The sequence below is a fragment of the Sorex araneus genome, chromosome X (assembly GCF_027595985.1).
Source record: "Sorex araneus isolate mSorAra2 chromosome X, mSorAra2.pri, whole genome shotgun sequence".
Classification (NCBI taxonomy): domain Eukaryota; kingdom Metazoa; phylum Chordata; class Mammalia; order Eulipotyphla; family Soricidae; genus Sorex; species Sorex araneus.
This window is the reverse complement of record NC_073313.1, coordinates 24,969,428-24,993,578: the sequence shown is the minus strand read 5'-3', so window position 1 is coordinate 24,993,578 and position 24,151 is coordinate 24,969,428. Positions and strand designations below refer to the sequence as shown.

Here is a 24,151-nt window from a genome sequence, read left to right as displayed (position 1 = left end):
CAGTAAAATGTAATACCTGACTCAAAATCAGCTCACTGGCCTCGCAACCCAGAGGAAAACCAGGTAGTCTATAATCAAAGCACACCGAACAGCCAACAGCCGGACCTGATGCTGAATGAACAGCACTTGTGAAAGGCGCCTGGCCTCTGGCGTGCGCATTCACGCTCAGCCTCCACACCAAACGGGGTGCAGCAAAAAGGAAGATTCATTCTCAGGATGTTCTTTTTTGGCTTGCTTTAATGAGATTTAGGATGAGCGCTGTGGATTCCTCCAGAAATGATCCCTCTGCAAGCGCTGCTGGGCAGCCGGGCTCGCTCTGCCTGTGATGCAGAATGGGTGGGATGTATATCTATTGCTTCCTCGCATGCCTTCTCTAACACTTGTAATTATGCTGTTAAGAGTCTTTACAAAAAAGAAACCCAATTTATTCTTTTTAAATGTTCTAAATATAAATGCAGAGGCAAGGAAATAAACAATAATTCCCATAGCGCTCAGGGTTTAGACGTTTTTCGAACTCAGGTACCTGGGAGAGTGCTGCATACTACAACCTATGACCTGAAAACCATCGGTCCTCTTCACCAGGGGTCAGACATGAGAAATCTTGAGGGCCATCAAGCACCAAGCATTTGCACTACAACAGGAGTTACTGAACATCAATGCATGCTTCTAAACCCCAGAGATCCATCTGCCCAAGAGCGCTACCCTGACGTCGTGTTACACTTGAGAAAAGAAAAAAAGGGCAATGGGCATGAGAGTGGCCTGGATGGTGACTGACCGGGGTGAGAGGAGGTGGCGGGGGCGATGCAGAAGGAGGCTGCTTCTTGTCTAGTTGATCAGATTTAATGACTAGTTGAGTTCTGTACATTCCAAAGAAACCCTTCTTCCAGCACCATAGCCTGTGATGTTGAATAAGTGTGCAATTCGCTGGAGCAAGAATGGATCTTAACCAGTATTCACCCTGCTCTCGGCTCTTTTGGAAAAAAAAAAGGTAACCCAGACTCAACCTCTGGCTTAACACCATTATGTTTGGTGGCTGTTACTAGTTTTGTCGTCCACAAATGCATCATTTCAAAAATAACCACTATTTTTTTGGCAAATGCAAAATATGGAGTTGACCATGGACTCTTCACGCACACACTGCAGAAGGCACCAGGCCACTGCCCGGTGAGTGTTGTCGTCCAGAGGAACTCCCAGCTAGCACCAGTGGGCAAATATTCCCTCCGTTCTCTGCTGTCCACTCACATGCACAATGATACGAATGTCTCTGTGTCATGTGGAACAGACGCTTGAAGCCAGGTTTGGGATCCCTCAGAAGAGGGAACCCAACAGAGAATGCTAAAAGTGGCTTTTGTCACAATGAAGAAACTAAACAGGCAAGAGGGAAAGGCAGGTAAGAGGGGGTGTAAGAGGAACGGCATCCGTCTCAGGCCTGCAGAGCCTGTTTCTTGTTTCAGGACAGCGTGGGGGTGGGGAAGGGGCTGCTTCTGCCCAACATGAGTCTGCATCTTTTTTTTTTCCTTTGGGTCACATCCGGCAATACACAGGGTTACTCCTGACTATGCACTCAGGAATTACTCCTGGCGGTGCTCAGGGGACCATACGGGATGCTGGGAATCAAACCCAGGTCGGCTGCATGCAAGGCAAACACCCTACCCACTGTGCTCCAGCCCGAGTCTGCATCTGGCACCAGACTTGACTTGGTTTGGGGAGGAAACAAATTAAGGCCATGAAGTCATAGGCAGACAGGGACTGAAATCAACAGCAATCAGGGACGGGAAATATACAGGACAGATAAACAAAGGGCTTTATTTGCCCAAGGTTTCTTGACTTCAAAATACAGAGTTTCCACTGCTTCGTCCTTAGCTTCAACATTACAACGTGGATGGGGGAGGAAGGAATCCCGACCCAGCTAATGCTGAATGAAAGGATTTTCTCGGAGGACCTGGCTTTGTGGGAGACACTTGGTTCACTTAAAATATGTACTTTCCAAGAACCCATAGTTGACTCCAAGGGAGGACTTACTGTACCGTGGAATTCTCTATCAACCCGAGACTCGCGTATACCAGGAACAAATCCTCTGTGACATGACAGCAGGGTGAAAAACGAATTCAAACCAACGCCAACTTGTTACTGCAATGCACATCCTTCTGAGAGCAAAGGGCTACAGCAGAGCTCACTGATGGCACTAGAAGAGGAAAGCAGAGTCCCTGTCCTCGCAAAGCTCAAGCCAGGAAATTTTTGCGGCTGTAAAACCAATAGCAAATTTCTAAATGAGTCCGGCCATTAATTTCTGGTCCCAACAATGAACCAACGGTTTCCGTAGGCATGGAACTCAAGAACGGCTGACCCTTAATTTGTCAAGAAGGTGGTCTGGCAACATTACATTTGGAAACCATAGTGATACACTTGATGCCAGCTCCTTTACAAGGGGCAGAGAACACTTGAAGGCTAGTGAGAAATGCATGTTATCACATTGAAAGACTTAAGAACCTCTAAAAGCCATCTGTGAGAAATTCGGCGCATAGTGTTCATCAACAGTTCACCTTTTGGAAAGGCTTGGTAAGTATTCAAATAAGGGCTTAATGCACATTCGAATGGCAAGCACTGAGGTGAAAGTAAATGACCCACTCACCCCTTCCCAGGTGCCAAGAGGGGCCAAATTTTCTACTCAACATTAAATCTTGGGGGTAGGCAGCACCTCAATCTCAGACTCTCTTCTGACGCTGCTTCATGGACAGCTGAAGGGAACACTTCAAAAATGAACCAGCTAAACAAACTTCCCAGCAGCACTTGACAGAGCTACACCTATTCTTCCCATTTCCAAAGCAGTGGAGAATTAATTACCAGTTCTATGGATCTATTGTAAGTATAATAGACTAAAGAGCTATCACAGACACATTTATTGTAAAAGCACAATCCCAAGAGTGTCTAGTGGAGGGCCAAAACGATTAACACAAATGCTTTGTCAGATCAAAGATAAAACCTGCACCGCCCAATTGAGGAATGAATTAGAACAGTGGGTTATCTTTCAAATTAACCAGGGCAGTTAGTGAGGAAAATTTCATGAAAGTGTAATTCTTAGCCTTTGTGAATCCACACAGCAGGCATTCTGCCAGCTGACAAGATGATGAAATTTTCATGCTTAAAAAAAGCCCTCTTCATTTCCCAATTTAGATTAGCTAGTGTTTCTCTCCGTTTTGTGTGTGTGTGTGCGGGTGTGTATTTGCTCTTCTGGGACAGGATTTAAGGGGACGGGAGGGGGACACGTATCAATTTTTCACTGTAAAATAGATTCATTCAAAATCATCACTAAAAACTTCGAGATGTAAGTCTTCAAACTGGCCTTTTATGATTTTCAAAAAATACCAGTTCAATTTTAACTTCGTACAGAGGAACCAGCAAAAACACCCCAAAAAACCAAAATCAAAATGAAACAAAACAAAAAAACCCAGGGCATGAAATCAACTTTGAATGAAAGCTTTCTTTGCCACCTCACAGTCTTTCAATGCTTTATCGAATCTCGGGGCATAGCACTAGAATTGTTTGCCTCCTGCAGAAATTAATTTATCATTTAAAACATCCTTGCCCAATGCTTTTGGTATCGTATTATTCATATCAAACCACAAATGTTCTAGAAAATGAGATGTCGATGCAATCATTGGTGAGAAGGAAAACGTTTCTTTTCCTATGAAAGGAGGTAATATTAAAACCTTCGCTATAAATTGATTTGTGGATACAGAAACTTTTATAGTGTTTGTTACAGCACATTTATTCTGTCAATAATATTTATTCGTGACACAAATTGTATTTTAGAAGAAATCTGATGCATGCTTTTCCCTTCCTCCCTTTTGGGGGGGGGGGCTGGAAGTAGGGGCTACTGCTAGGGCTCAAACCGAGACAGGCAAGGCAAATGCTGCCGCTGAGCCGCACCCTCAGCCTACAGAAGCAGACTCTGCTGCCCTAAATCTCGGCTCCTCTGTTCTTGACAATGCCATTTCCTGGTGATCTAGAACTGTGCTCCTTGCTAGGTTCTAGTTTTCAGCTCCGTAACAGACCTGCCCCCTTTCTTCCGAGAGACCCTTCGTTTGGATGGCGATGCCTTTCTTCCTGCCTGGAGGCCGGAGCCCCGCCCACCCAAGTGGCTCTCAAACCACAATCTCCAAAAGAGCTGACTGAGATTCTAGCTCTCAATTCACTCGAAACTTTCATGTCCCGTGTGAATGTTCTGATGCTACACCATGCACCAGTGTCCTCTTCCCTCCACCACCATCTCAGGGGCTCCCCTCCAACCGTTCCCTCCCAACAAGCTCCTGTTAGACCTTTCTGGGCATTAGCATCAAAGAACAGCCACTTAACTCAGTACCTATATATAATTTTTTCATCTGCAGTAAAGTCAGTGTATTCATCACCAACTGGATTAGCATCAGTCTGGTATACCAGCCTGAGCTCCTCGGAACCAATAGCACTTGAGGCTTAACAACCACCTCAACACCGTGTTCCCCTCCCCACAAAGTTCCTTTAAGTCTGGAATCAGAAAGAAACAGAACATTACCTAAAGTACCATAACCTACAGATGCATTCATATTCGGCATAAACACCTTGAAAATATTTGAAACGTTTGTTCAGTACAGATCATGGAAAGGTGAATACTGGCTTTCTTGCTCGCCTAGTCAATCACATCAAAGATCAGCAAGGTGAGTAATCAATGACTTTTAAGAACAGTCACACTAACCTTCGACTTTCGGAGTGACATTTGAATATTATTGTTAGAAATCCTTAGCTACGGGAAAACTAACACTTGCTGTTATAACTGGTGGAAAAGACCGAGCCAATGGTAAAGAAACCTTGAGGTAAATGTTCACACCTCTCAGTACTTAGCTTGGGAAATATTCATATAACCACCTCCACCACCACCGCAACTCACACGATTAAGGTAGAAATCAATCTTTCAGCCTGGGCATATTTCTAACTATACAGAAGATCATTTTTCTGCTCAGTTTTAACTTAGTCAAAACAGATGAACCCTTCCAATAGAAGGAAAGAGTTAAGAGTCTTGTAGTATTAATGTTGCCATGGTGGAGATTTTGATAGACTAAACACAGAGAGAAAACTCTGTGTTTTCTTCCTGAGAGTCAAGAACCATGCTCTTCTCAATAAGGTCTGCAAATGTGTTGAATAGTTTTGCTTTGGGTAGTTCATGCTAAATAAGGGCCTAACACTTCATGTGCTGAACATTTCATCTATTGTGGAATGTGAACCCACAGATAACCTTTATTCTCCTCCAACTGTTCATTAAGTGCTGCAAAGGATTATTCACAAAATGTTTCAAACTTCTGAAGGTAGAGTCAAAACTATTGTTGCAAAAATATCTCCTACAAGCCTATATTTTCGACAAAAACAAATTATTCTTAAAAATCACCATACTGTAATTGTAACTCTACTTTCACTCTTCATCCTATTGCTTTAATACTTAATTTTCAGTAAGTTAATTTGTAAAAAAAAAAGCAAGTGCTATATGTTAACTAATACAAGTAAAAATTAGGGGAAGGTATTGATTAAAGGCAAAAGAATAGAACCTGAGCATATTTTAGAATTATGGCATCTTTAAGTAAGCTGTAGTGAATGTTAAAGTTAGACAAATGACATAATGAAGCAGTAAGAAAAATAAAATGGGAAATGTGGGGTTTTTAACTTTCAATTTTTGAAGGGGAAAAAGCTCATTCATATGAAATGTGTTAAAAAAAACAACACAAAAACCTTTGGAAAAAAATCTTTATAACAGAGACAGCTTACTCACTGTTCTGGCATTTTTACTATATATTTATACAAATTAGACATTCTCTTTTAAATGCCAAACCACATTTAAATTTAAAATATGTTTATTTTTATTTCCCCAGAAAACCAAGCTATGAAATGGTTTAGATTACCATATAAACACAAAATCTTAGCTAGTGGGCAGTTTATGAAAATCACCACATGATATAATGTGGCTCAATCTGACAAATGAGATAGCAATGCTTTTCCCTCCTCTGACCAAAGAGCAGAACTTACTCCTAGTTAAGGAATACTAAATATAAATGTTTCCTGAGTAGAGTTTCTCCTGAAAAGCAAAATTCTCATTATTTAAGAGACTTCTGACTAAGAAGAGAGATGCAATGTTCAACAGAGAATATGATCTTTTCCCTCCAAGGTCTCTGCAAAATTTTAGTTGAATTAAATGAACAAAACAAACCCAACGACATAAAACCATATTGAGACTATCACCTCTAGTAAGTTGAACGTGTCCGAAATTCACTACGGATACTCACTTCATAGTATTTTTTAATGCAACGTCTAATGTCCAGGATCAGTTTGTTGCTCAGCTGTACCATGAAGGTCAGAGGTGACGCCTTGCAATTGACATTACTGCAACGATATAAGCTGGGCTCCACGTCGGTTCCCTAAGAGGTCAGGGCAGATGAGTACACAAAAGGTTACTACAAGGTTAGAAAGAGGCTTTTTGTGCGTAAAACACTTGTTTGCTGGCTGCTACACAAAGTCAGTGAGTTTTTAAGCCTTTTTCCGACGACTATGTTTCCTCCGCCACAAATACTTTCTAGTCTTTTTGCTGCTGTCATATTGGAGTATGGTGTTGAAGGGAAACCTCATAAATGACATTTTCTACATTCAATATCACCAGCACTGAATTATTTCTGTTGTCTTCTGAAGATACCAGTGAATTTACGTCATTGGAAATTAAACATCCTTTAAAGATGATGATCAAAATTTTAATTTCACATGCATTTGTTTCAAACAAAGATAAAGATACTGATGACAGTTTATAATCATAGGGCCAAACTAATTTTCAGAAAATCTAAAGACTGTTGTATCATAGAACAATCCCTAACCATCAGGTTAGTAAATGTGAAATTCCTGTATTCTGGCCCCTCCCTTCTGACCCCCCTGCCGCCGCCACCGTGAACTGTGCTTGGGAGGACAGACAGGAAGACATAAAAATTTGAAAAAAAAAATAATACTATTAGTTGGAGAGAACATCTTGTTTTGCTTCGTTTGAAACAAAGACAAAGCAAATATAATATATAGGAAAACTGTTGGGGTTTCTGGAGCATTTGTTTTCCTTCTTGATACTAAACATCTTGGTTTCCTGTTCCAATCTGGTACATAACCCTACCCGCCACACTAAGCAATTCCAGGTGGGAGAGATTTTAGAGCTTGACATGGGCTCTTCCACAGTTAGCCCATCTGCAAGTCGTCAAGCCTCCATGCAATTAACTATCTTATTTACAGCTGTAATGAAGCAAAACTCAAGGATTTAGCAAGTATTGCTGATCTGTGTCTGCCTCTTCCTTGCACTTGCTTCCAAAGACTGCTTTGTTTTGATTCAAAAAAATGCTAAACATCTGCTGTTTGTCCAAATTAACTTAAAATAATTACTTTTAATTTAGATAAAAAAGATGTATTTTCTTTCCGTTTCAAGTTTTACACTTTGCTGCCTACTCATTTGCCAATGGCTAGCACATGTATAACACTGCAGGAGAATAAAATTAATTGGCTCAGTTTCAAGTTTTGATCCAAGGTCACTGATATATATTTTGGCAGTACTTCTTGAGCGGAATGTCTCTTCTCAGATTTTTTTTAATGTCTGACAAAGACGAGCAGAAAAGATCAGACTACCTTTGTTAGAGAAGAGGCAAAGGGAATGTTTTACAGATAAACAAAAACTTTGCAAAAACAGTTCCTGTTCATTTAAGATAAAGACAAGTACCGCATTACATCTAGATAAACTGGAATTGGGAGTGGAGAAATTCAGGTTACTAACTGAGGAATTACAACACAAATACTTTAAGATCCTTTAAGAATTTGAAGGGATCCATGTAAACACCAAGGCCAAGCACCAAGAGAGCCAAAAACAATATTCAGACATCGTATTACAAGTGTTCAAGCATGAAAAAGGTCACAAAGTCAAAATTCATACCATACTGAAATTCCTTATAGTCATAAGTTCAAGGTACAACTGGTCTTTTCCTTTTATACATATAGTACAGAAAAAGTCTCCACAAAAGAAAAACCAAAGAAAACAAAAAGATGCAACTAACCAAACCGTCAAAGACGCCATCATAAATATTCTCAGTTCCACATGTAGGGCACGGACACTTGAATCTCTCACAGTCCCTATATCTCTCTTCATCAGTGAGCTGGGCTGGACCACCAAATTCATCATCGTTCTCTTCTTCTTTATGATAATGATGAGCTCGAAACTGGGTGGGGTCAAGTCCTGTGTACCAAAGAGAAAAAACCAAACTCAGGAACATGCAAGTAATTGTATTCCCCAACCCCCGCAAAGAAGCCAAAGGAAAAAAACTCACAAAGGAGTGAGTTTTAAATTCAAGCACACACATACACGGCCATCTGAACTCAAGACGAAGTCTCATATCACACAAGCAAATCACTCCTCCTCTTACAAGAGAATAAAAATAAAACAAGTAAATTGCATTAACAATGCAGAACTAACTCAGGCCTCCAAAGCAAGGGGGTCTACAGGGTGGTTTGGCTAATTTTCTTGAAGAGCAAAAACTACCAAACATACATTGGTTGGTAAGAAAATCTCTTAAAACAAAAGAGTCACTATTAAAACTGAAAACAGAAAATAAAAATCCCATTAAAGAAAACAAATTCACAGCTATTATGACTCCTTCAAGTGCAGGCACAACTGCTAACCCTGATTTCAATGCAGTGGTCGATTCCATCTTGGCTCAGTAGTTAACAGCATGTAGGTTGCAATCTAATTCAGTGGTTAAAATTCAGTAGCAGCATCTGAGACAAAACTCGACATGTTTTTTTTTGGTGTTCTGAATTCAGAAATTTAAAGTATATGCAAACACAATGGAGCCAGAGACCAGAGTCCCTGACAATCCTGAAGACAAATATGCCTTCAATCAAAATCACAAGAAATTTATCAATCAACAATTTTTACTATCTTGCTTCCACAAACAACTTAGGAAACACTTTTGGCCTGCAGATTTAATTCATTCTTGGTCCCAGTATATGTCAAAATCCACACTCAAGGTTATATACTTAAGGATTGTTATTTCACACAAGATCTACTTTCCTTAAAATATCCTTCAGCAAGCTCAGAGAACTTTCTAGGTTTTAGCTATCATATTTACTTCAGTATAATGGTAAACAAGTAATATCAAACGGTCATGGAGGAAAACAGATCAAATACTGAAGAGTTTCAAAACTGTTTTGACTACGTGCTGATGTAGATAACCTAGCAGATGTATTCTGAATTCTTCGGTGACAAGATCCTGAATTTTATCTGGTCAGTTATCAAGTGACATCTGGCAATTCTAAGACACTTGAGGTCAACACTGGCACAATAGCCAGGCCCGGAACAAAGAGTAAGACTGAGAATCTTGAGTCTCAGTTTTCTCACTGGCAAAATGGAAGTGGTGTCACTGGCCAGGCACCAAATTGAAGACAGACTGAAATGGACACAGCGTTTTCAACATGCCTGTTGGGTGGTGGGCGTGCAATTAAGGGCCTGAGTGAATAAAATTGTTGATAAATCACCTAATCCAGACTATGTTCACCGGCAATTAGGCACTAGGGATAATAAATGGAACGCACGTTCATACTGGATCAGAAGTGAAGAGCTGCTTTGTTAGAATTAAAATGAATCGTTTCTAACATATTTCCAAACACTGTGGATAATAAAAAAGAAGAATACAGATTCAATAGCACTGGAAAAGTCAGTTGGGATTACTGACATAAATTATTTTAATTTTTGAGAAATGTGACATATGGCCCCAAACTCGCCAACATTTTTTTCATTTTAGAAATGGCCCTATCCTCTAAGTGAAAAGCAATAAATTGCTAGTGTGCAGGAAGAACGACAAAGAGGGGCCAAGGAACTACGTAGGAGAAATCATGCCGAGATAGGCCCTTTCTTTGTTGCAGTGAAGGACAACTGTTGGGAATTCCTTAACTCCAACTGTGAATCCCGCTGTATTTACCTATTCATCTCGGGCTAGTTGCAACTATGAGCAAATACTTTTCCCTTTTCTCAGCGAGGATGATTATTTAGCAATTTCCCAGGTCCATTTTCTTCCCAAAGTAAGGAAAAGAAAAAAATAGCACGCGAGGGTTTTCGAGAAGCCAACCTTCTTGCACAACCACCAAATCAAGGAACAAAACGTAGGCTTTGCACACAGACACCTACAACCAGGCTGCGACAAGGAGGCAGTGACAGCTGGAGCTCCCCATCAGCCAAGGCCCCACTAGCACAACTGACGCTACCCTCCCAGTAAGCCAAATGGGATGGGGACGGGGGGAGCTGCTTGCACCTCCCTGAATAACACCTAGCAAATGGACAGAAGTCATAGGTGGGGAGAGAGGGAGAATCGAATTTATAAAGCCTGTATTTTAAGTATCCATTTCCACAAACAACTTTATCAGTCCATGGTAATAATAAAGCCAACTGGCCTATTTTATTACTTCAGTTTGATTTAGAAACCGAGTTACCAAGGAAGGTGCTTCTCCACTGCGCTTTTGTCAATGCTACCTGGATACAAAGACCTAATCGTGTGATTTTCTTGGAAGAAAAATTAGAAGTGCAACAGAGAAATCACTGGGATTAAGTTAGATCAGTAAAAGAAAATATACAAGGTCATGCTAAAAAAAAAAAACAATCAAGAAAAATAAATCAAGGCTGCTGTAAATTTTTTAAGGGCCAAAGTCCAGCCTGAAATAAACCCCACCCTTATTCAACACGGAATCTTCCCTATTTAACACCAAACTGGTCATAAAAAGCTTATCTCAAAATCTGGCCTGCTGGTGATGGTATAGGGGTTGTGGGGAGGTGGGGGAAACGGAACTTAGAAGTTTTATTGCATATACTCCTTCAGGCCGAGAAGTAAGGAAACTTGCCTTGTTTCCTTTTCCAAAGGGGGGAAAAAAAGTATCTGGTGCTGCCACCTAGAGGTAGATTCCGATTTCTGAAATGTGCAAATGTACATAAAACTGTATGTGCCATTCAAGTCCCTTCAAAATAAAATTGCTGTTAAAAATTACAATGGAGCAAAACCTTCATGAACACATTTAGCATACATGCAGACACACTGTAAAATCAGTGACGTAACTGTTCACCAAATAATAATCTTATTTGTCCTAAAGCACAGTAACAAGTCTCACAATGGAGACGTTACTGGTGCCCTCTTGGCAAATCGATGAACAACGGGAAGACAGTGCTACAGTCCTGAAACAGGAGACTCGGGACTGAATTCCAAATACTTTCCTCTCTGATCAAAGGGTTTCAAGAAACAAACCTGATGTCTATGAGAAAAGGACCTTCCACTTTTTTTTTTTTTTGGTTTGAGGGACACAGCTGGCGTGCTCAGGGGTTACTCCTGCAGTCAGTGATTACTCCTGGCGGGGCTCCGGGGACCATATGAGGTCCAAGAGATCAAACCGAGGTTAGCTGCGTACAAGGCAAGCATCTGACCCGCTGTTTGATCTTTCCGGCCCCACTGATCTTCCATTTCTACTAGACTAGCTGCCACAGATGACTTCAATCAGCCCGGCACAGAGCACAAGAAGCAGCTGACTTGGGCTTGGCAAAACCAGGCACTGGAGGAGAAGCAGTGCTGGTTTTCCCACTAAAAGGAAAAATGATGTGTGCTTCATTCAATCAGGTCCAGTCACAGCGTTCTTCTTGTGCTTAGAGTAGGCGGAGGTGGGGGTGGGGCACAGTGAAATAAAATTAAAATACTGTCATCATAATTAGAAAATTTATAGGATCTCATACTATATTAGCAACAGAATCAAAGCACTCATGCTTTAAGGGGTATTTATAGAAAGAAACACTGCAGGCAGAGGGATAATGAGTTCAGCAGTGCTGTTTTTTTATTTAAGATCACCCCATTCTTATCACATGTACCTCCAATGTGACGACACTTAGCCAGAAATTCTGTTTTCTACCTTTGTGCTTTCTAACTACTGAAACCTGTACCTGCTTTCAGAATGCTCACCTGCCTTCATTTCCGAGGAGTATTTAAAAGGGTTTTGATTGAAGCTCTGTGATTCACAATACTGTTAATGATGGTTTCCCAGGCAGAGTTCCAACACCTGTCACCAGCGTACCCAGCTCTCTCCCCCTGAAGAACCCCAACACCTCTTCCTTTTAACATCCCCATCCCCCCCAACGCAACTGTGTTGGTCAGTTCTCCCTTGCGTTGTCTTTGGCCCCTTTTTGCTACCTAGTTGTATATATTTAAGTGTTCCATATGCAAGAGATCATTCCGTATCTAGCTCTCAAGGAATACCTAATCTGGTTTGAACTGTGGTATTCATTTCAGAGGCCAAAGCATTTGACACGATAATGTTTTTCCTCTGAAGGAAAAGGTCTCTATCAGGGACCAGAGCAATAGTCTTGCATGCGGCCAACCCAGGTTCAATGCCTGATACCCCACACGGTCCCGAGCACTGCCAGGAATAATTCCTGAGTGCAGAGCCAGGAAAATCCCCTGAGCACTGGCAGGTGTGGCCCCAAAACAAAAACCACAACAAAACAAAATGACAGGAAAAAAAGGTCTCTATCCGTGCAAGTAATTAGGAAAAAGCCAATTCTGTATGTTACGTAACTATATACATAAGGGAAAGAAAAACCATATGAACGAAACTCCAAATAAAAAAAGCCAGCAAGACTGGGAATTCCCATGCACTTGTTTAAGGTGAAAATCACTTAAACTGCAGGGAATCTGGAGCTGGGGAGACAGGATGGCGGGTAGGGCCTCTGCCTTGCACGAGGCCTCACCAGGGGTGGATCCCTGACACCGCATTTGGTCCCCTGAGCCACGCCAGGAGTGATCTCTCAGCGGAGTTAGAAGCTCTGAGCACTGCCAGATGTGGCCCCCGAACAACAGTCTTAGGGAAGCTTATGCATGCAATCCTATAACAAAAGGTCTGTTTTCCCCATAAAATTTCTCCTATAAAATAATCTATTACGAAACGATAGGATTTTACATCTGTATTTCTTAGAGAATAAAATAAGAACTCAAAATTTACTTAAGAAAATTTAAAAAATTTTTAAATTGTTTTCAAGTCATAAAACAGATAAAAGGGGCTGCATTAAATTAAAAAGCTTCTGCACCTCAAAGGAAACAAGGACCAGAATACAAAGACAGCCCACAGGCTGGAAGAAATTATTTGCCCACCACTCATCCAATAAAGGGTTACTATCCACCAAGATCTGTAAAGCACGGTCACATTTTACAAGAAAAAAAAATCCAATCCCATCAAAAACCTGGGAGGAGAGATGAACAGAAACTTCCTCAAAGAAATACAAATGGCCAAGAGGAATATGAAAGAAGTACTCTGTATCAATAATCAACCGAGAAGTGCAAATCAAAATAACCATGAGATACCACCTCACACCAGAGACTGGCGCTCATCAAAAAGAACAACAGCCACTAGCGTTGGTGAGGATGTTGGGAGAAAGGGACTCTCATTCACTGCTGGTGGGAATGTTGACTGGTCTGGCTTTTGGGGAGATAATGAGAACATTCCTTGAAAAAAACCTAGGAATTGAGCTTCCATGTGACCCAGCAATTCCACTCCTGGGAATATGCTCTCAGGGCTGAAAAGCACAATGCAGAAAAGACATCTGCACTCCTATCTATGTTCACTGTAGCACAACAGCCCCAATACGCCAGCAAGCCAAGCGCTCAAGAACACAAGAGTGAATAAAGAGGCTATGGCACATCTACAAAACGGAATACTACTGGGGCAGAAAAAAAGATGAAGTCATGCAACCTGCCGCTCTGTGGATAGATCCGGAGACTATCGTGCTGAGTGTCCCTCAGCCAGGGGCAGAGGGACAGACACAGAAGCACCTTCCTCATATGCAGGATATAAAGAAACACAGTAGGAGAGTAACTAATGCCCAAAGACAACAGAAACAAAGAGAAGGAGCATGGGTCCTTAGTAAAAGTCTAGCCTCAATGGGAGTTGGGGGGGGGGTTAGGTCAGAGGAGGGCTCACTGTGACAATGATGGAGAGAAATTGGCACTCTGGATGAGGACGGGGTGCTGAAAGGAGGTACAGTGATATGCATGATAATCTCAGTAACCATATTGCAAATCACAGTTCCTAAAAAATAGCAAAAGAATAAAGTGCCTGCCATACCAGCAGGCCAGGGGACAAGTGGGAAACTAGGGGACTGGGATACTAGAATACTGCATGCCTAAAACATAATTATGAATAACTCTGGAACTTTGTCATTCACAATGGTTCAGTAAAAGGGGAAAAAAGAAACCCATAAAACAGCCGACAGTGCAGGAAATCGAAGCAGGGCTTTCTGCACGCAAAGCCTGAGTTGCAGTTCTTTAAGCTATCTCCCAGTCCAGGGAAAATAAAAAGGTCTTTTAAAAGGCAAATGTTATATCCATAAGATGCCCTGCAGAAAAATATTTATAGTAGCTTTATTTATAATAATTATAGACTAGAAGCATGCTACCGATATTCCCATCAACAGAGGAATGAATAAACTGGCAAGTTCTACTGCAGAATACTACTCAGCAATGAAAGAAACTGATTACTGATATGTACAATAAGGTAGATGAATCTGAAAAGTTAGGGAAAGTGAAAGAAGCCGAACATCAAAGGTATATACCCCAGGAAATCAAAGAAATCCTAGACTGGGTAAAACCAACCTAGGAACATCGAGATCAGGGGAATGGTTGCTTTTGTGAGAGGCGGTAATGACGGGAAAGCAGACAGGAGAACTTCTGGGTGAAGGAAATAGTCTGGGTTTTTATCCTTAGGCCACAACTGGTGATAGCCAGGGGTTACTCCACGCTATGCACTCAGGAATCACTCCTTATGTTGCTAGGACCATACGGGATGCCAGGGATCAAACTTGGGTCGGCACAGTGTAAAGCAAGCTGGCGCCTTACCTGCCATATGGTGCTCTGGCAACAGGAAATACTGTCTTGGTAAATCGTGTGATAAATGGACTCCAGAACTTCATGGTACACAAGTTTTACTTTAAGGAAGTTGCAAAGATAGTACGTGCACATATGCAATAGAAGAGAAAGACTTGAAAAGGCATCTTGCCTCGGAAAATGGTTGAAAAGAACGAGTCCGTGTCTTTTTAAAAAGTAGCACGAGGCGATAGCAGTGCGCGCTCTGCCGAGATGCGACTCAAGTGGCCACATGTTTATTTGTGCGGCCGCTCTGCTGCTGATGACCACGATCCAGAGGACAGCTAGACTACTTTTGGTACCAGCAACTGCTTCCACCAATGCCTCTAGACTGTGAACTAAGAGCCCCATGCCGACCGAGGAGAAGATCTTTCTCGGTTTGCTTTCCCCTACCAGGGGAAAGCGGTGTGGTGTCCGCCATATTATGAGGACTTTTAAACAGGTATGAACTTGGTGGCGCGGGAAAGGAAAAAAAAAAAGAGGTTGGAATTTAAAACAGCGGGACGCGTGTGGGCAGTCTCGGGCCGGGGCAATAGCAGTGCGCACTCTGCCGAGATGCGACTCGAGTGGCCACATGCTTATTTATGCGGCCACTCTGCTGCTGATGACCACAATCCAGAGGACAGCTAGACTACTTTTGGTACCAGCAACTGCTTCCACCAATGTCTCTAGACTGTAAATTAAGCCAGAGCCCCATGCTGCCCCAGGAAGGGAAATGATGCAATTTCTAACATAAATCTCACTGGACTTAACTACTAAAGTACTAAAATGCAGAAATCCTAAACCGTGCAGCAGTGTATAACCAAGATAAGCCTGGAAACTGTAACTTTCCACATGGTGTTTTAATAAAAAAATAAAATTAAAAAAATAAAAGTAGCACGAAACAGTTCGAGGTCCAATGTTATAATACCTAAGGGTCATGTCAACATAAACAAGGTAGGTGGGGAAGAGGTGACCACAGTAAACTGAAGCAGGGAGGTGAGGAGCCTCCAGGAGGGGTCTTTCTGTACTACTGTGCATATTTAGAAAGTTTCATAATGAAACATTTTAAAATACTGTAGGAGCAATATGAAGACAAGCAACTGATATGTAAGAGGCATATCACTAAATCAGCCTATCACATCAACAGAAACCTGCTGTAAGACAGATGGCAAATTTGAGTATTTTTAAAGATACGATACTGAAACCTTTGGGTTATACAAACTCCTGTGATTTTAAAAACAATGGGAGGGGGCGAGGAGAGAGAACTCCCCAGCAGTGCTCAGGGGGCCATGTGCTGTGGCAGGGACTGAGCTCGGGGGAAAGTGCTCCATCACTTTGCTACCTACCTCCTGCCCTGTGATTTCTGGTGCCCTGCAAAGATAACTTCCTTGAGAGAAAACAAAGAGAAAACACTCTCAAGACCTCACTCAGTGTTTTTTTTTTAATACCCTTGAAGAAAAAAATCTAAAAGGCGAATTGTAATTTTTGGGGGGGGGGTCACACCCGGCGATGCACAGAGGTTAACTCCTGGTTCTGCACTCAGGAATAACTCCTGACAATGCTCAAGGGACCATGGGGGATGCTGGGAATTGAACCCAGGTTGGCTGTATGCAAGGCGAACACCCTACCCACTGTGCTATCGCTCCAGCCCCCCAAAGTGGATTGTAATTTAATGAGACACACACCTCTGGCCCAGAAAAAAACATCTTTAGGAGTGTCTTCCACACTGTTTTTAAACCTGAGAAAACACAGGAACTTTAGGCTGACAAAATATTTGGAAAATCAAGTAGCACAAGTAAATAAAAATAACAGACCAAGGATTGCTTCTCTTACAACAGGCCCCTTAGTCTCGCAATGCTGCTGGTTTGGGCAGGTGGAGGGGTGGGGCCGGGGGCAGAGGTGGGGCAGTGCTGCCAAGCTGGAGGTCTCTAACCAGTGACTTTTCAAAAGTGAGCTAGTATTGTTCAACCATTATTTCCTTTTAATTTTGTAAAAAAAAAAAAAAGAATAAACCTATCTTGTTTTAAATAATAAAATCAGAATGCTAATATTTTTCAACAGGGAGCAACCTATAATTACCACGCTACCCTTTCCCGTCTCATGCATACATATGCATTCAATATGGCTTCATTATCTGCGTGCAATGATGGACTACGTTTTGTTCCTTTATTGTGTCATAGCTATTTTGTACAGGTTGCATAATCCTGGTGTGATGTTTCATGCACGGAATGTAAATGCTGCATCTTATAAAAACACTGATCTCTTGGGCACGGCAGGTAAGGGGCTTGTACATGGCAGATCTGGGCTTGATGCTTACCCACCACATATGGTCCCCTGAGCACTGCCAAGAATGATCCCTGAGTACTCCCCGCCCGCCACCCCTCCACCTAAAAAATAACAAAAACTCCCCCCGATCTCTAGCTAGAACACGGTACTGTGTTCTGGCAAGCTGCTAAGGGTGCAGCTGAAGCATTCGACCACACACACACAGAAACGAGTTAACTCTGGGGACCGCGCAAGGTGATGAACGTGTTCATCATTACCCTGAGCTTGGCACAAACCCTACCAAGTCTTTGTACACCTTCTGCTCACGTTGCCTGCCTTAAGCTCTGCTTGTTTCAGGTGAGCAGGATCGCTGCGGGCCCCCAGCGTTGTGCTAGTAAGACCGAAACCACCCACCGCGTACTGGCCGTGTCGGGACCGAGTCCCAGAGCCATGGAAGAGCGTGCTGCCTTTCGAGAGGCTCCCGTGAGTCCCCTAGCCCGCCACCAGGCACAGCTGGCAGCATGGGGGTTGCCCCTGCAATGGTCCGGTTCTCTCCGGTTCGCTGATAGGCTGGAAGAATTGGTAACAGGTGGGGACACACAACCGTTCCACAGCTCATTCCAACAATGCCTCAAATGCTCATCTGCTTCCATAGATTCTTCCCTGGAGGCCCCGCCAGACACGGCCTCTGGGTCCCTGCATGCCGCTAATCCTCCCGTCTCGCTCTCTCCAGACAGACGCTGCCTGTCCCCCTGGATTTCCCCACAACTCACGGATGTGGCTGGAACCTCAGCAAAGGCGCCACAGCTGACCCAGCCCTGCACCCCCTCGGCATGGCCCGAGGGGGGTGAACCGCACAGGAGGCTGGGGTTACGGGTGTCACAGGAGGCTGGGGAAACAGGGTGCCCTGTGGAAGGGGTGGCTTCCATCAGCCGACCAGCCTACTTTGCATTTCCTCTGTGCTACTTTAAGAACTTTCCTATAATGCTCCAGAAAAGAGATGAAGTTTGAAAGTGAGAGCATGTTTATTCTGAGCATGAAAGTGAGAGCATGTTTACTCTGAGCATGAAAGCATGTTTACTGGGGGAGCGGAGCAATGCTACAGCAGTAGAGTGCTTGCCTCGCACGTGGCGGACCCGTGTTTGATCCCCAGCACCACATATGCACCTGGTGAGCACTGTCAAGAGCGATTCCTGAGTACTGAGCCAGGAATAAGCCCTGAACATGCTCAGATGTGGCTTCCCCCCACACCTTACTCATGGGATCGCTCTACTCCCCGCAACCTGCTACTTGACCCCCCATCTTCTGTCTTCCTTAGGCTCAGCCCACCAGACCTGTCAGCGGTGCCCCCAACTCTCTTCCACTTATTTCTTAGAAGATGCCCCTGGATGCTGACTACTGAGGAAACGGTCTGTAATGTGAGTGGCGTGAACCACTCGCCCCCTCCCTCTCCCCCCATTTTTAACTGTGGGGGGGTCAGTTCCCCTGCTATGTTGCCTTTGGACCTTTGTCGCTACCCTGCTGATATATTTAAGCCCCTGCGTTTGAGACGGATCATTTAATATCTGTTCTTTTTTTTTTAGTTCAATTATCTTTAGTCTTTTCCCCCAGTTTCAAAGTTGTTCACGATTGGGTTTCAGTCATGCAACGTTGCAACACCCCTCCCTTCACCAGGGCACAGCTCCCACAAACAATGCCCCCGTCTCCCTCCCACCTCCCACCCCTGCCTGCCTCTATGGCAGTCACCCTTTCTCTCTCTCCCTACCCTTTGGAAATTATGGTTTAAGTACGAGTTCTTTTCTTCCTGACTGACTTCACTCAGCATGATGTATTCTAGTTCCATATACATTGCTAGAAATTGTATGATTCTGTTCTTTCTTACAGCTGCATAGTATTCCTTGTGTATATAAACAATTTCTTGAGCCATTCACCTGTAGCTGGGCATTTGGGTTGTTTCCATCTCTGGCTATCGTACTAAGGGCAGTGATGAACACAGGCGTGCACAGACCCTTTGAATGAATGTTGTTGTGTCTGGGGATAGATGGATGCCAAGAAGTGGTACTGCTGGATCATATGGGAGTTCTATTCCTATAGTTCTTGAAGGGTCTTTTTTTGGTGGGGGTTGTTTGCTTTTGGGTCACATCCGGTGCTGGCCAGGGCTTACTCCTGGGTCTATGCTCAGGGATCACTTCTGATGGGCTCTCGTGTGACCATATGGGATTCCTGAGATCAAACCTGGGTGAGCCACGTGCAAGGCAAGTGCACCACTCGCTGTACTATGGCTCTAGCGCCTGCTCCTGATTTTTTGAGAGATCTCCATACTGCTTTTCACAAACATTCCCGCCAGCAGTGGATGACGGCTCCTTTTTCACAACACTGCCAACACTAACTGTTTCCAGATATTTTTTTTGGTAATGTGCCATGCTCACGGGCATGAGATGTATCTTGTTATTTTGATTTGCATTTCTCTGAGTTATGATGAGCACTTTTTCATATGCCTGTCAGCCATCTGTATGGGTCTAAACCATTTTCAAAGACCAAAATTCCTACTTTCCAATTAAACCCATAAAGTAACTGGGTTAAGTGTGTTCTGTCTAATTTCAAGCACTTCTTTCAGAGCCTAAGTTAAAAATCCTCACATTTTCAAACACAATGAGAAAACTATTAGACAAACAATGCCTAACATTTTATCACTGGCCAAGAAAAAAAGATGTTCTTTACAGATACTGTAAAAAATCATCATACATTTGAGGAAAGGTATTACATAACTTCAAGTACCATTATGCAAAAAGTATAAATTTATTAAAAGATGAGATTCAAAACTGAACTTTACAGACTGTTCTACTATTCTCATCACTGGCCTTTTTCTAGGTACAGAAGACTATTTGGATGTTGGTACATACTGTGAATATTTCATCCACAGAATATAGAGAGCTTTCATTAGAACAAGAAAGAGAAAAAAGCTATAGTCAAGAGAACAAAAGCTAAGAGTTCCAAGTTTTAGTGGCCGTGTTTCCTAGAGGGCTATTGTACGAGAAGAGTAATACTATATTTTCTTCTATTCAGAGATGGAAAAAGAGTAAAATTTCGCTTTATTTAAGCCCAATAGCAATAATCTTGCATGGGTTTCAGAAAAATGATACACATTTTACAGTGGGATAATGAGGACCATTAGTTATTAGAGAGAACAAATGATTCTCTTTCAATTCAACACGTATTCATTCTCTCATTTAATAGACCATCCTCTCTGCTTGTCACTGAAATGGCCTTCCCATGCCACACAGGCCACGCGAAATAGCATCAGAGTGACTTCAGGAGGCACTGGGACAGGGAGAGCCGCTCAGAAAATTTCCAAAGTGAAGCCACAGGATAAAACCAACACTTGATGCTTGCCTTTCATTTCCAGGAAAGCAGCATAAAAGCAATAAAAAAAAAGAAAAGGTCGTGGAAAAATATAGTTGCTCTCCACAAAAGAGTCTTAAAAAATAAAAGATTGGGAACTTAATAATTTTCCTAAATGAAATTACGCTATTATTCCTGATTTCTTTGTACGAACGAAAAGGACAAAGTATCGAACTTACTAAAGTTTCCACGCCGCAATCCGTTTCATTAATCAAAGATAAAAACTACATTAAAAGCAAGAGAATTATTTTACGTGTGTGATTAGGCAGTTGGAGGGCTTGTATTTTATGTATACATTTGTACACTTCAACTTATTTAACAGTGTCAGCTCACTAACGGCAGGATTTTTTTTTTTGACAGAAAGCAAACAGATTTAGAATTTTAAAAACAAATTACAGTAATTTTATGCCTACAGCTTGCACCTCTTAGAAACCACGCACCCCCTAATATTCCCCTTGCTTTCCCACCACTCTCTCCCAGACCGCCCCTCGAAACCTGCTCACAGGGACTCGGGTCCCCAAGAGCACCGTCACCCTCCTTTTGCACACAGGCGCCAGGAAGCACGGCCACCGGTGAACAGGCCGCTCCGGAAGAGGGCCGGGGACAAAGGCCTGCCAAGCTGCACCCGGAGACGGGCTGGTCTGGCCAGAAGCTGCTACAGAAAAAAAAAAGGGGGCGCCGGAAGGGGAGCAGCAGGGGAGGGGGCCAGCTGCGCTGTGAGACCGAGAACGTCACCCCTCGGCCTTGGGGGTGGGAACTGCCGTCCAGTGGTAGAAAATCCCCAAGGGCGGGGGTGGGAAGAGAGAAAGGCCCAGGCCCTGCCCGCAGCACTGACTGGCACCCGGGCCTCGGCAAGGCGGCTACTAGAACTGTTGGCTGTGTCAGCCCGTCACATGACGGGGCAGGAGATGCGCGGTGGGCCATGCCCAAGCCGACTCACCGGGGTGAGGACCCATGCAGGCCATCTGCAGGTGGGCCCCACGGGGCTGCTGGCTTGGAAAATAATTTGGGAAAACGGGATTGTGCGGAAGGTAATCCATTATCGGGCAACTACAACTGTGAGAGAGTTCAGCATGATGTCGACATCCGCCCCCGGTTTCATGGCTATAAAGAAGAGAGCCAGAGAGTGAGGCCAGGAGCGAGGGCACTTGCCTTGCATGCGGCTGCAAAGCTGGTTGGAATCCCTGGCCCTGCCCCTGCCCACCCACTTCACACCTGATCTCAGTGAAACCCTGTTTCACGCTACAGCATGAAGGGACGCGGAGGGGTCGCGCTCAGTGCACGGCGCCAGGGTTGCAGTCACGTGGACGCAAGGCCAGTGGGAGAGTGGAGGGAGCGTGACGAGGACGTGGCCCTACCTTCACACCCACACATCTCCCTCCGGGTCCAGGACATCCGCCCCGGCCTCTCAGAGCTCAGAAGAGGCACTACAGGGGCTGGAGCCAGAAGACAATTACCAGGGCGTTCGCTTTGTACCTGGCCGACCTGGGTTTGATCCCTCGGGCCTCCCATGGTCCTCTGAGCCTGCCAGGAATGGGCCAGAGAACAAAAATTTAAAAAAAGGAGACAGTTCAGAGTAGGGCAGCGGTATTTCGGCCACACGCCTCTGAGTCACGCAGTGCTGCTGGCGGGTCCGGCCACCAGCTACCTGCACTGACAAGACCAAAGCCCCAGCTTCCCTGTCTGCAAGAATGGACAAAATACGACATGGCCACTTGGGGGTCATTGCCAAAGACCTCTAAGAAAATACAGTAGCAACTTTGTAAATCGCGGGCCTTCAATAGAAATTTTTAAAAAGAAAGCAAAAAAGGGGGAATTAGCAAGCTATTAAAGGGACTGCTACACTTATGTCTAAGATTATACCTGTAAGATATTAAACTACGCATTTGTACCGTGACAAGAAGCTATGAATTCTGGCTGCCACATAAAAATAATAATAAAGAATATATACAGTACCTATACGATAGCCAGCAGAGTGAGTCCCGTGTTTCAAAGATGGGAGCCGGGCACGGGTTGCAGTGCATGCCTGGCTCGATGGCTGGAACTGCTGGGCATGACCCTGGTGGTCGCCGGCACCCCATCTTGGGGCTCGAACCCTGAATCCTCAGGCCTACACGCGATGGTCAATTATCACAAGGAGTGATGTCTGGGCCCCTGCTCAGGAGGTCACTGTCCCTGCCACATAATTGGAGTGGAAGCTGAAAAATGCTGTGCACTTACACTTCTCCCAGCTTAGAATTGATAAACATCATTAAATAAAACTCGACTCTGTGAAAACATTCTACGATGATTTGGGTAGCTGAAGTTTCTCTTCCTAATTACGCTTTGCTTAGGCAAGTATCAGAAATGAGTTTCCACTCCCAGAGCAGACACTGATGAGACAGGTCAGGGTTTCTTAAGCTTAGTCCTCCTCCCACTCTTTTTCGACAGACATTTTTATGCAACCTGAAGGATACACACACACACACACACACACACACACACACACACACACACACACAGGCATATCAGTAATCAACATCATCATAATCAATGAGTGTTCAGTAACTGTTTTTGCTAATATTTTAGACTTATTTTATAGTCAATAGTTTAATCTCTTATTTTTTTTTGCTTTTGGGGTCACACCCAGCGATGCTCAGGGGTTACTCCTGGCTTTGCACTCAGGAATTACTCCTGGCAGTGCTCGGGGGACCATATGGGATGCCGGGGATCGAACCCGGGTTGGCCGTGTACAAGGCAAACGCCCTACCCGCTGTGCTATCGCTCTGGCCCCAGTTTAATCTCTAATTAACAATTTTTATTTGATCATAATATAGTTTGATGATAATGAATCATACAAAAAAATTTCTTCCTTTTTTTCTTTTGCTTTTTGGGTCACATCCAGCAATGCACAGGGGTTACTCCTGGGTCTGCACTCAGGAATTACTCCTGGCGGTGCTCAGGGAACCATATGTGATGCTGGGAATCGAATTCAGGTCGGCCGCATGCAAAGGCAAACGCCCTACCCGCTATGCTATTGCTCCAGCCCCCATACAAAGAAATTTCTTTGACACACATTTTTCACAGCTACTAAATACCACATCATCCTGTTTGGGAAGCAGCGCAAAGGGGCTGGTGAGGACGTGGGCCACAGCCACCGGGGGCAGGCTTTCCCTTATGGACTGCTCGAGAGAGCACTAGGGAGAACTCACTGCACCAGAACTCTGTGGAGCACCTTGCCCGTTATCTGGCTGTTCTTTCGGGGCAGGCAACTAGAGGTTCTGCCACCAGCACCAAGGCAGAAGAGCCTGCCAAAGCCACGCGGCAGAACCAACATTTGAACCCAGATTCCGCCAGGGCCAGAGCTTGGCCTTCCATGAGCGCTCTCAGTGAGAGCGGAGACAACAGCTCGTGACATAAGGATAGAAATGAACAGTGCCATATTTAGGAGACCAGGCACACTGAACAAAATAAAAAGGCGAGAAAACCAGGTTGGAGCTAGGTTAGAGAGCCAATCACTGCCCAACGCAGGGGCTGCAAGA

At 43.8% G+C, this 24,151-nt stretch overlaps 1 protein-coding gene across 1 annotated transcript in view; it reads right to left on the bottom strand.

Moving 5' to 3' along the window:
• Positions 1-24,151, bottom strand: part of POLA1 (DNA polymerase alpha 1, catalytic subunit) — a 329,365-nt gene that overhangs the window by 151,396 nt on the left and 153,818 nt on the right. Inside the window, exons 33-34 of the mRNA XM_055123017.1 lie at positions 8,097-8,275; positions 6,309-6,440 (exon numbers count right to left, since the gene is read on the bottom strand). Of these exons, the coding sequence (XP_054978992.1) occupies positions 6,309-6,440; positions 8,097-8,275 (311 nt within the window). The remainder of the gene's footprint in view (positions 1-6,308; positions 6,441-8,096; positions 8,276-24,151) is intronic.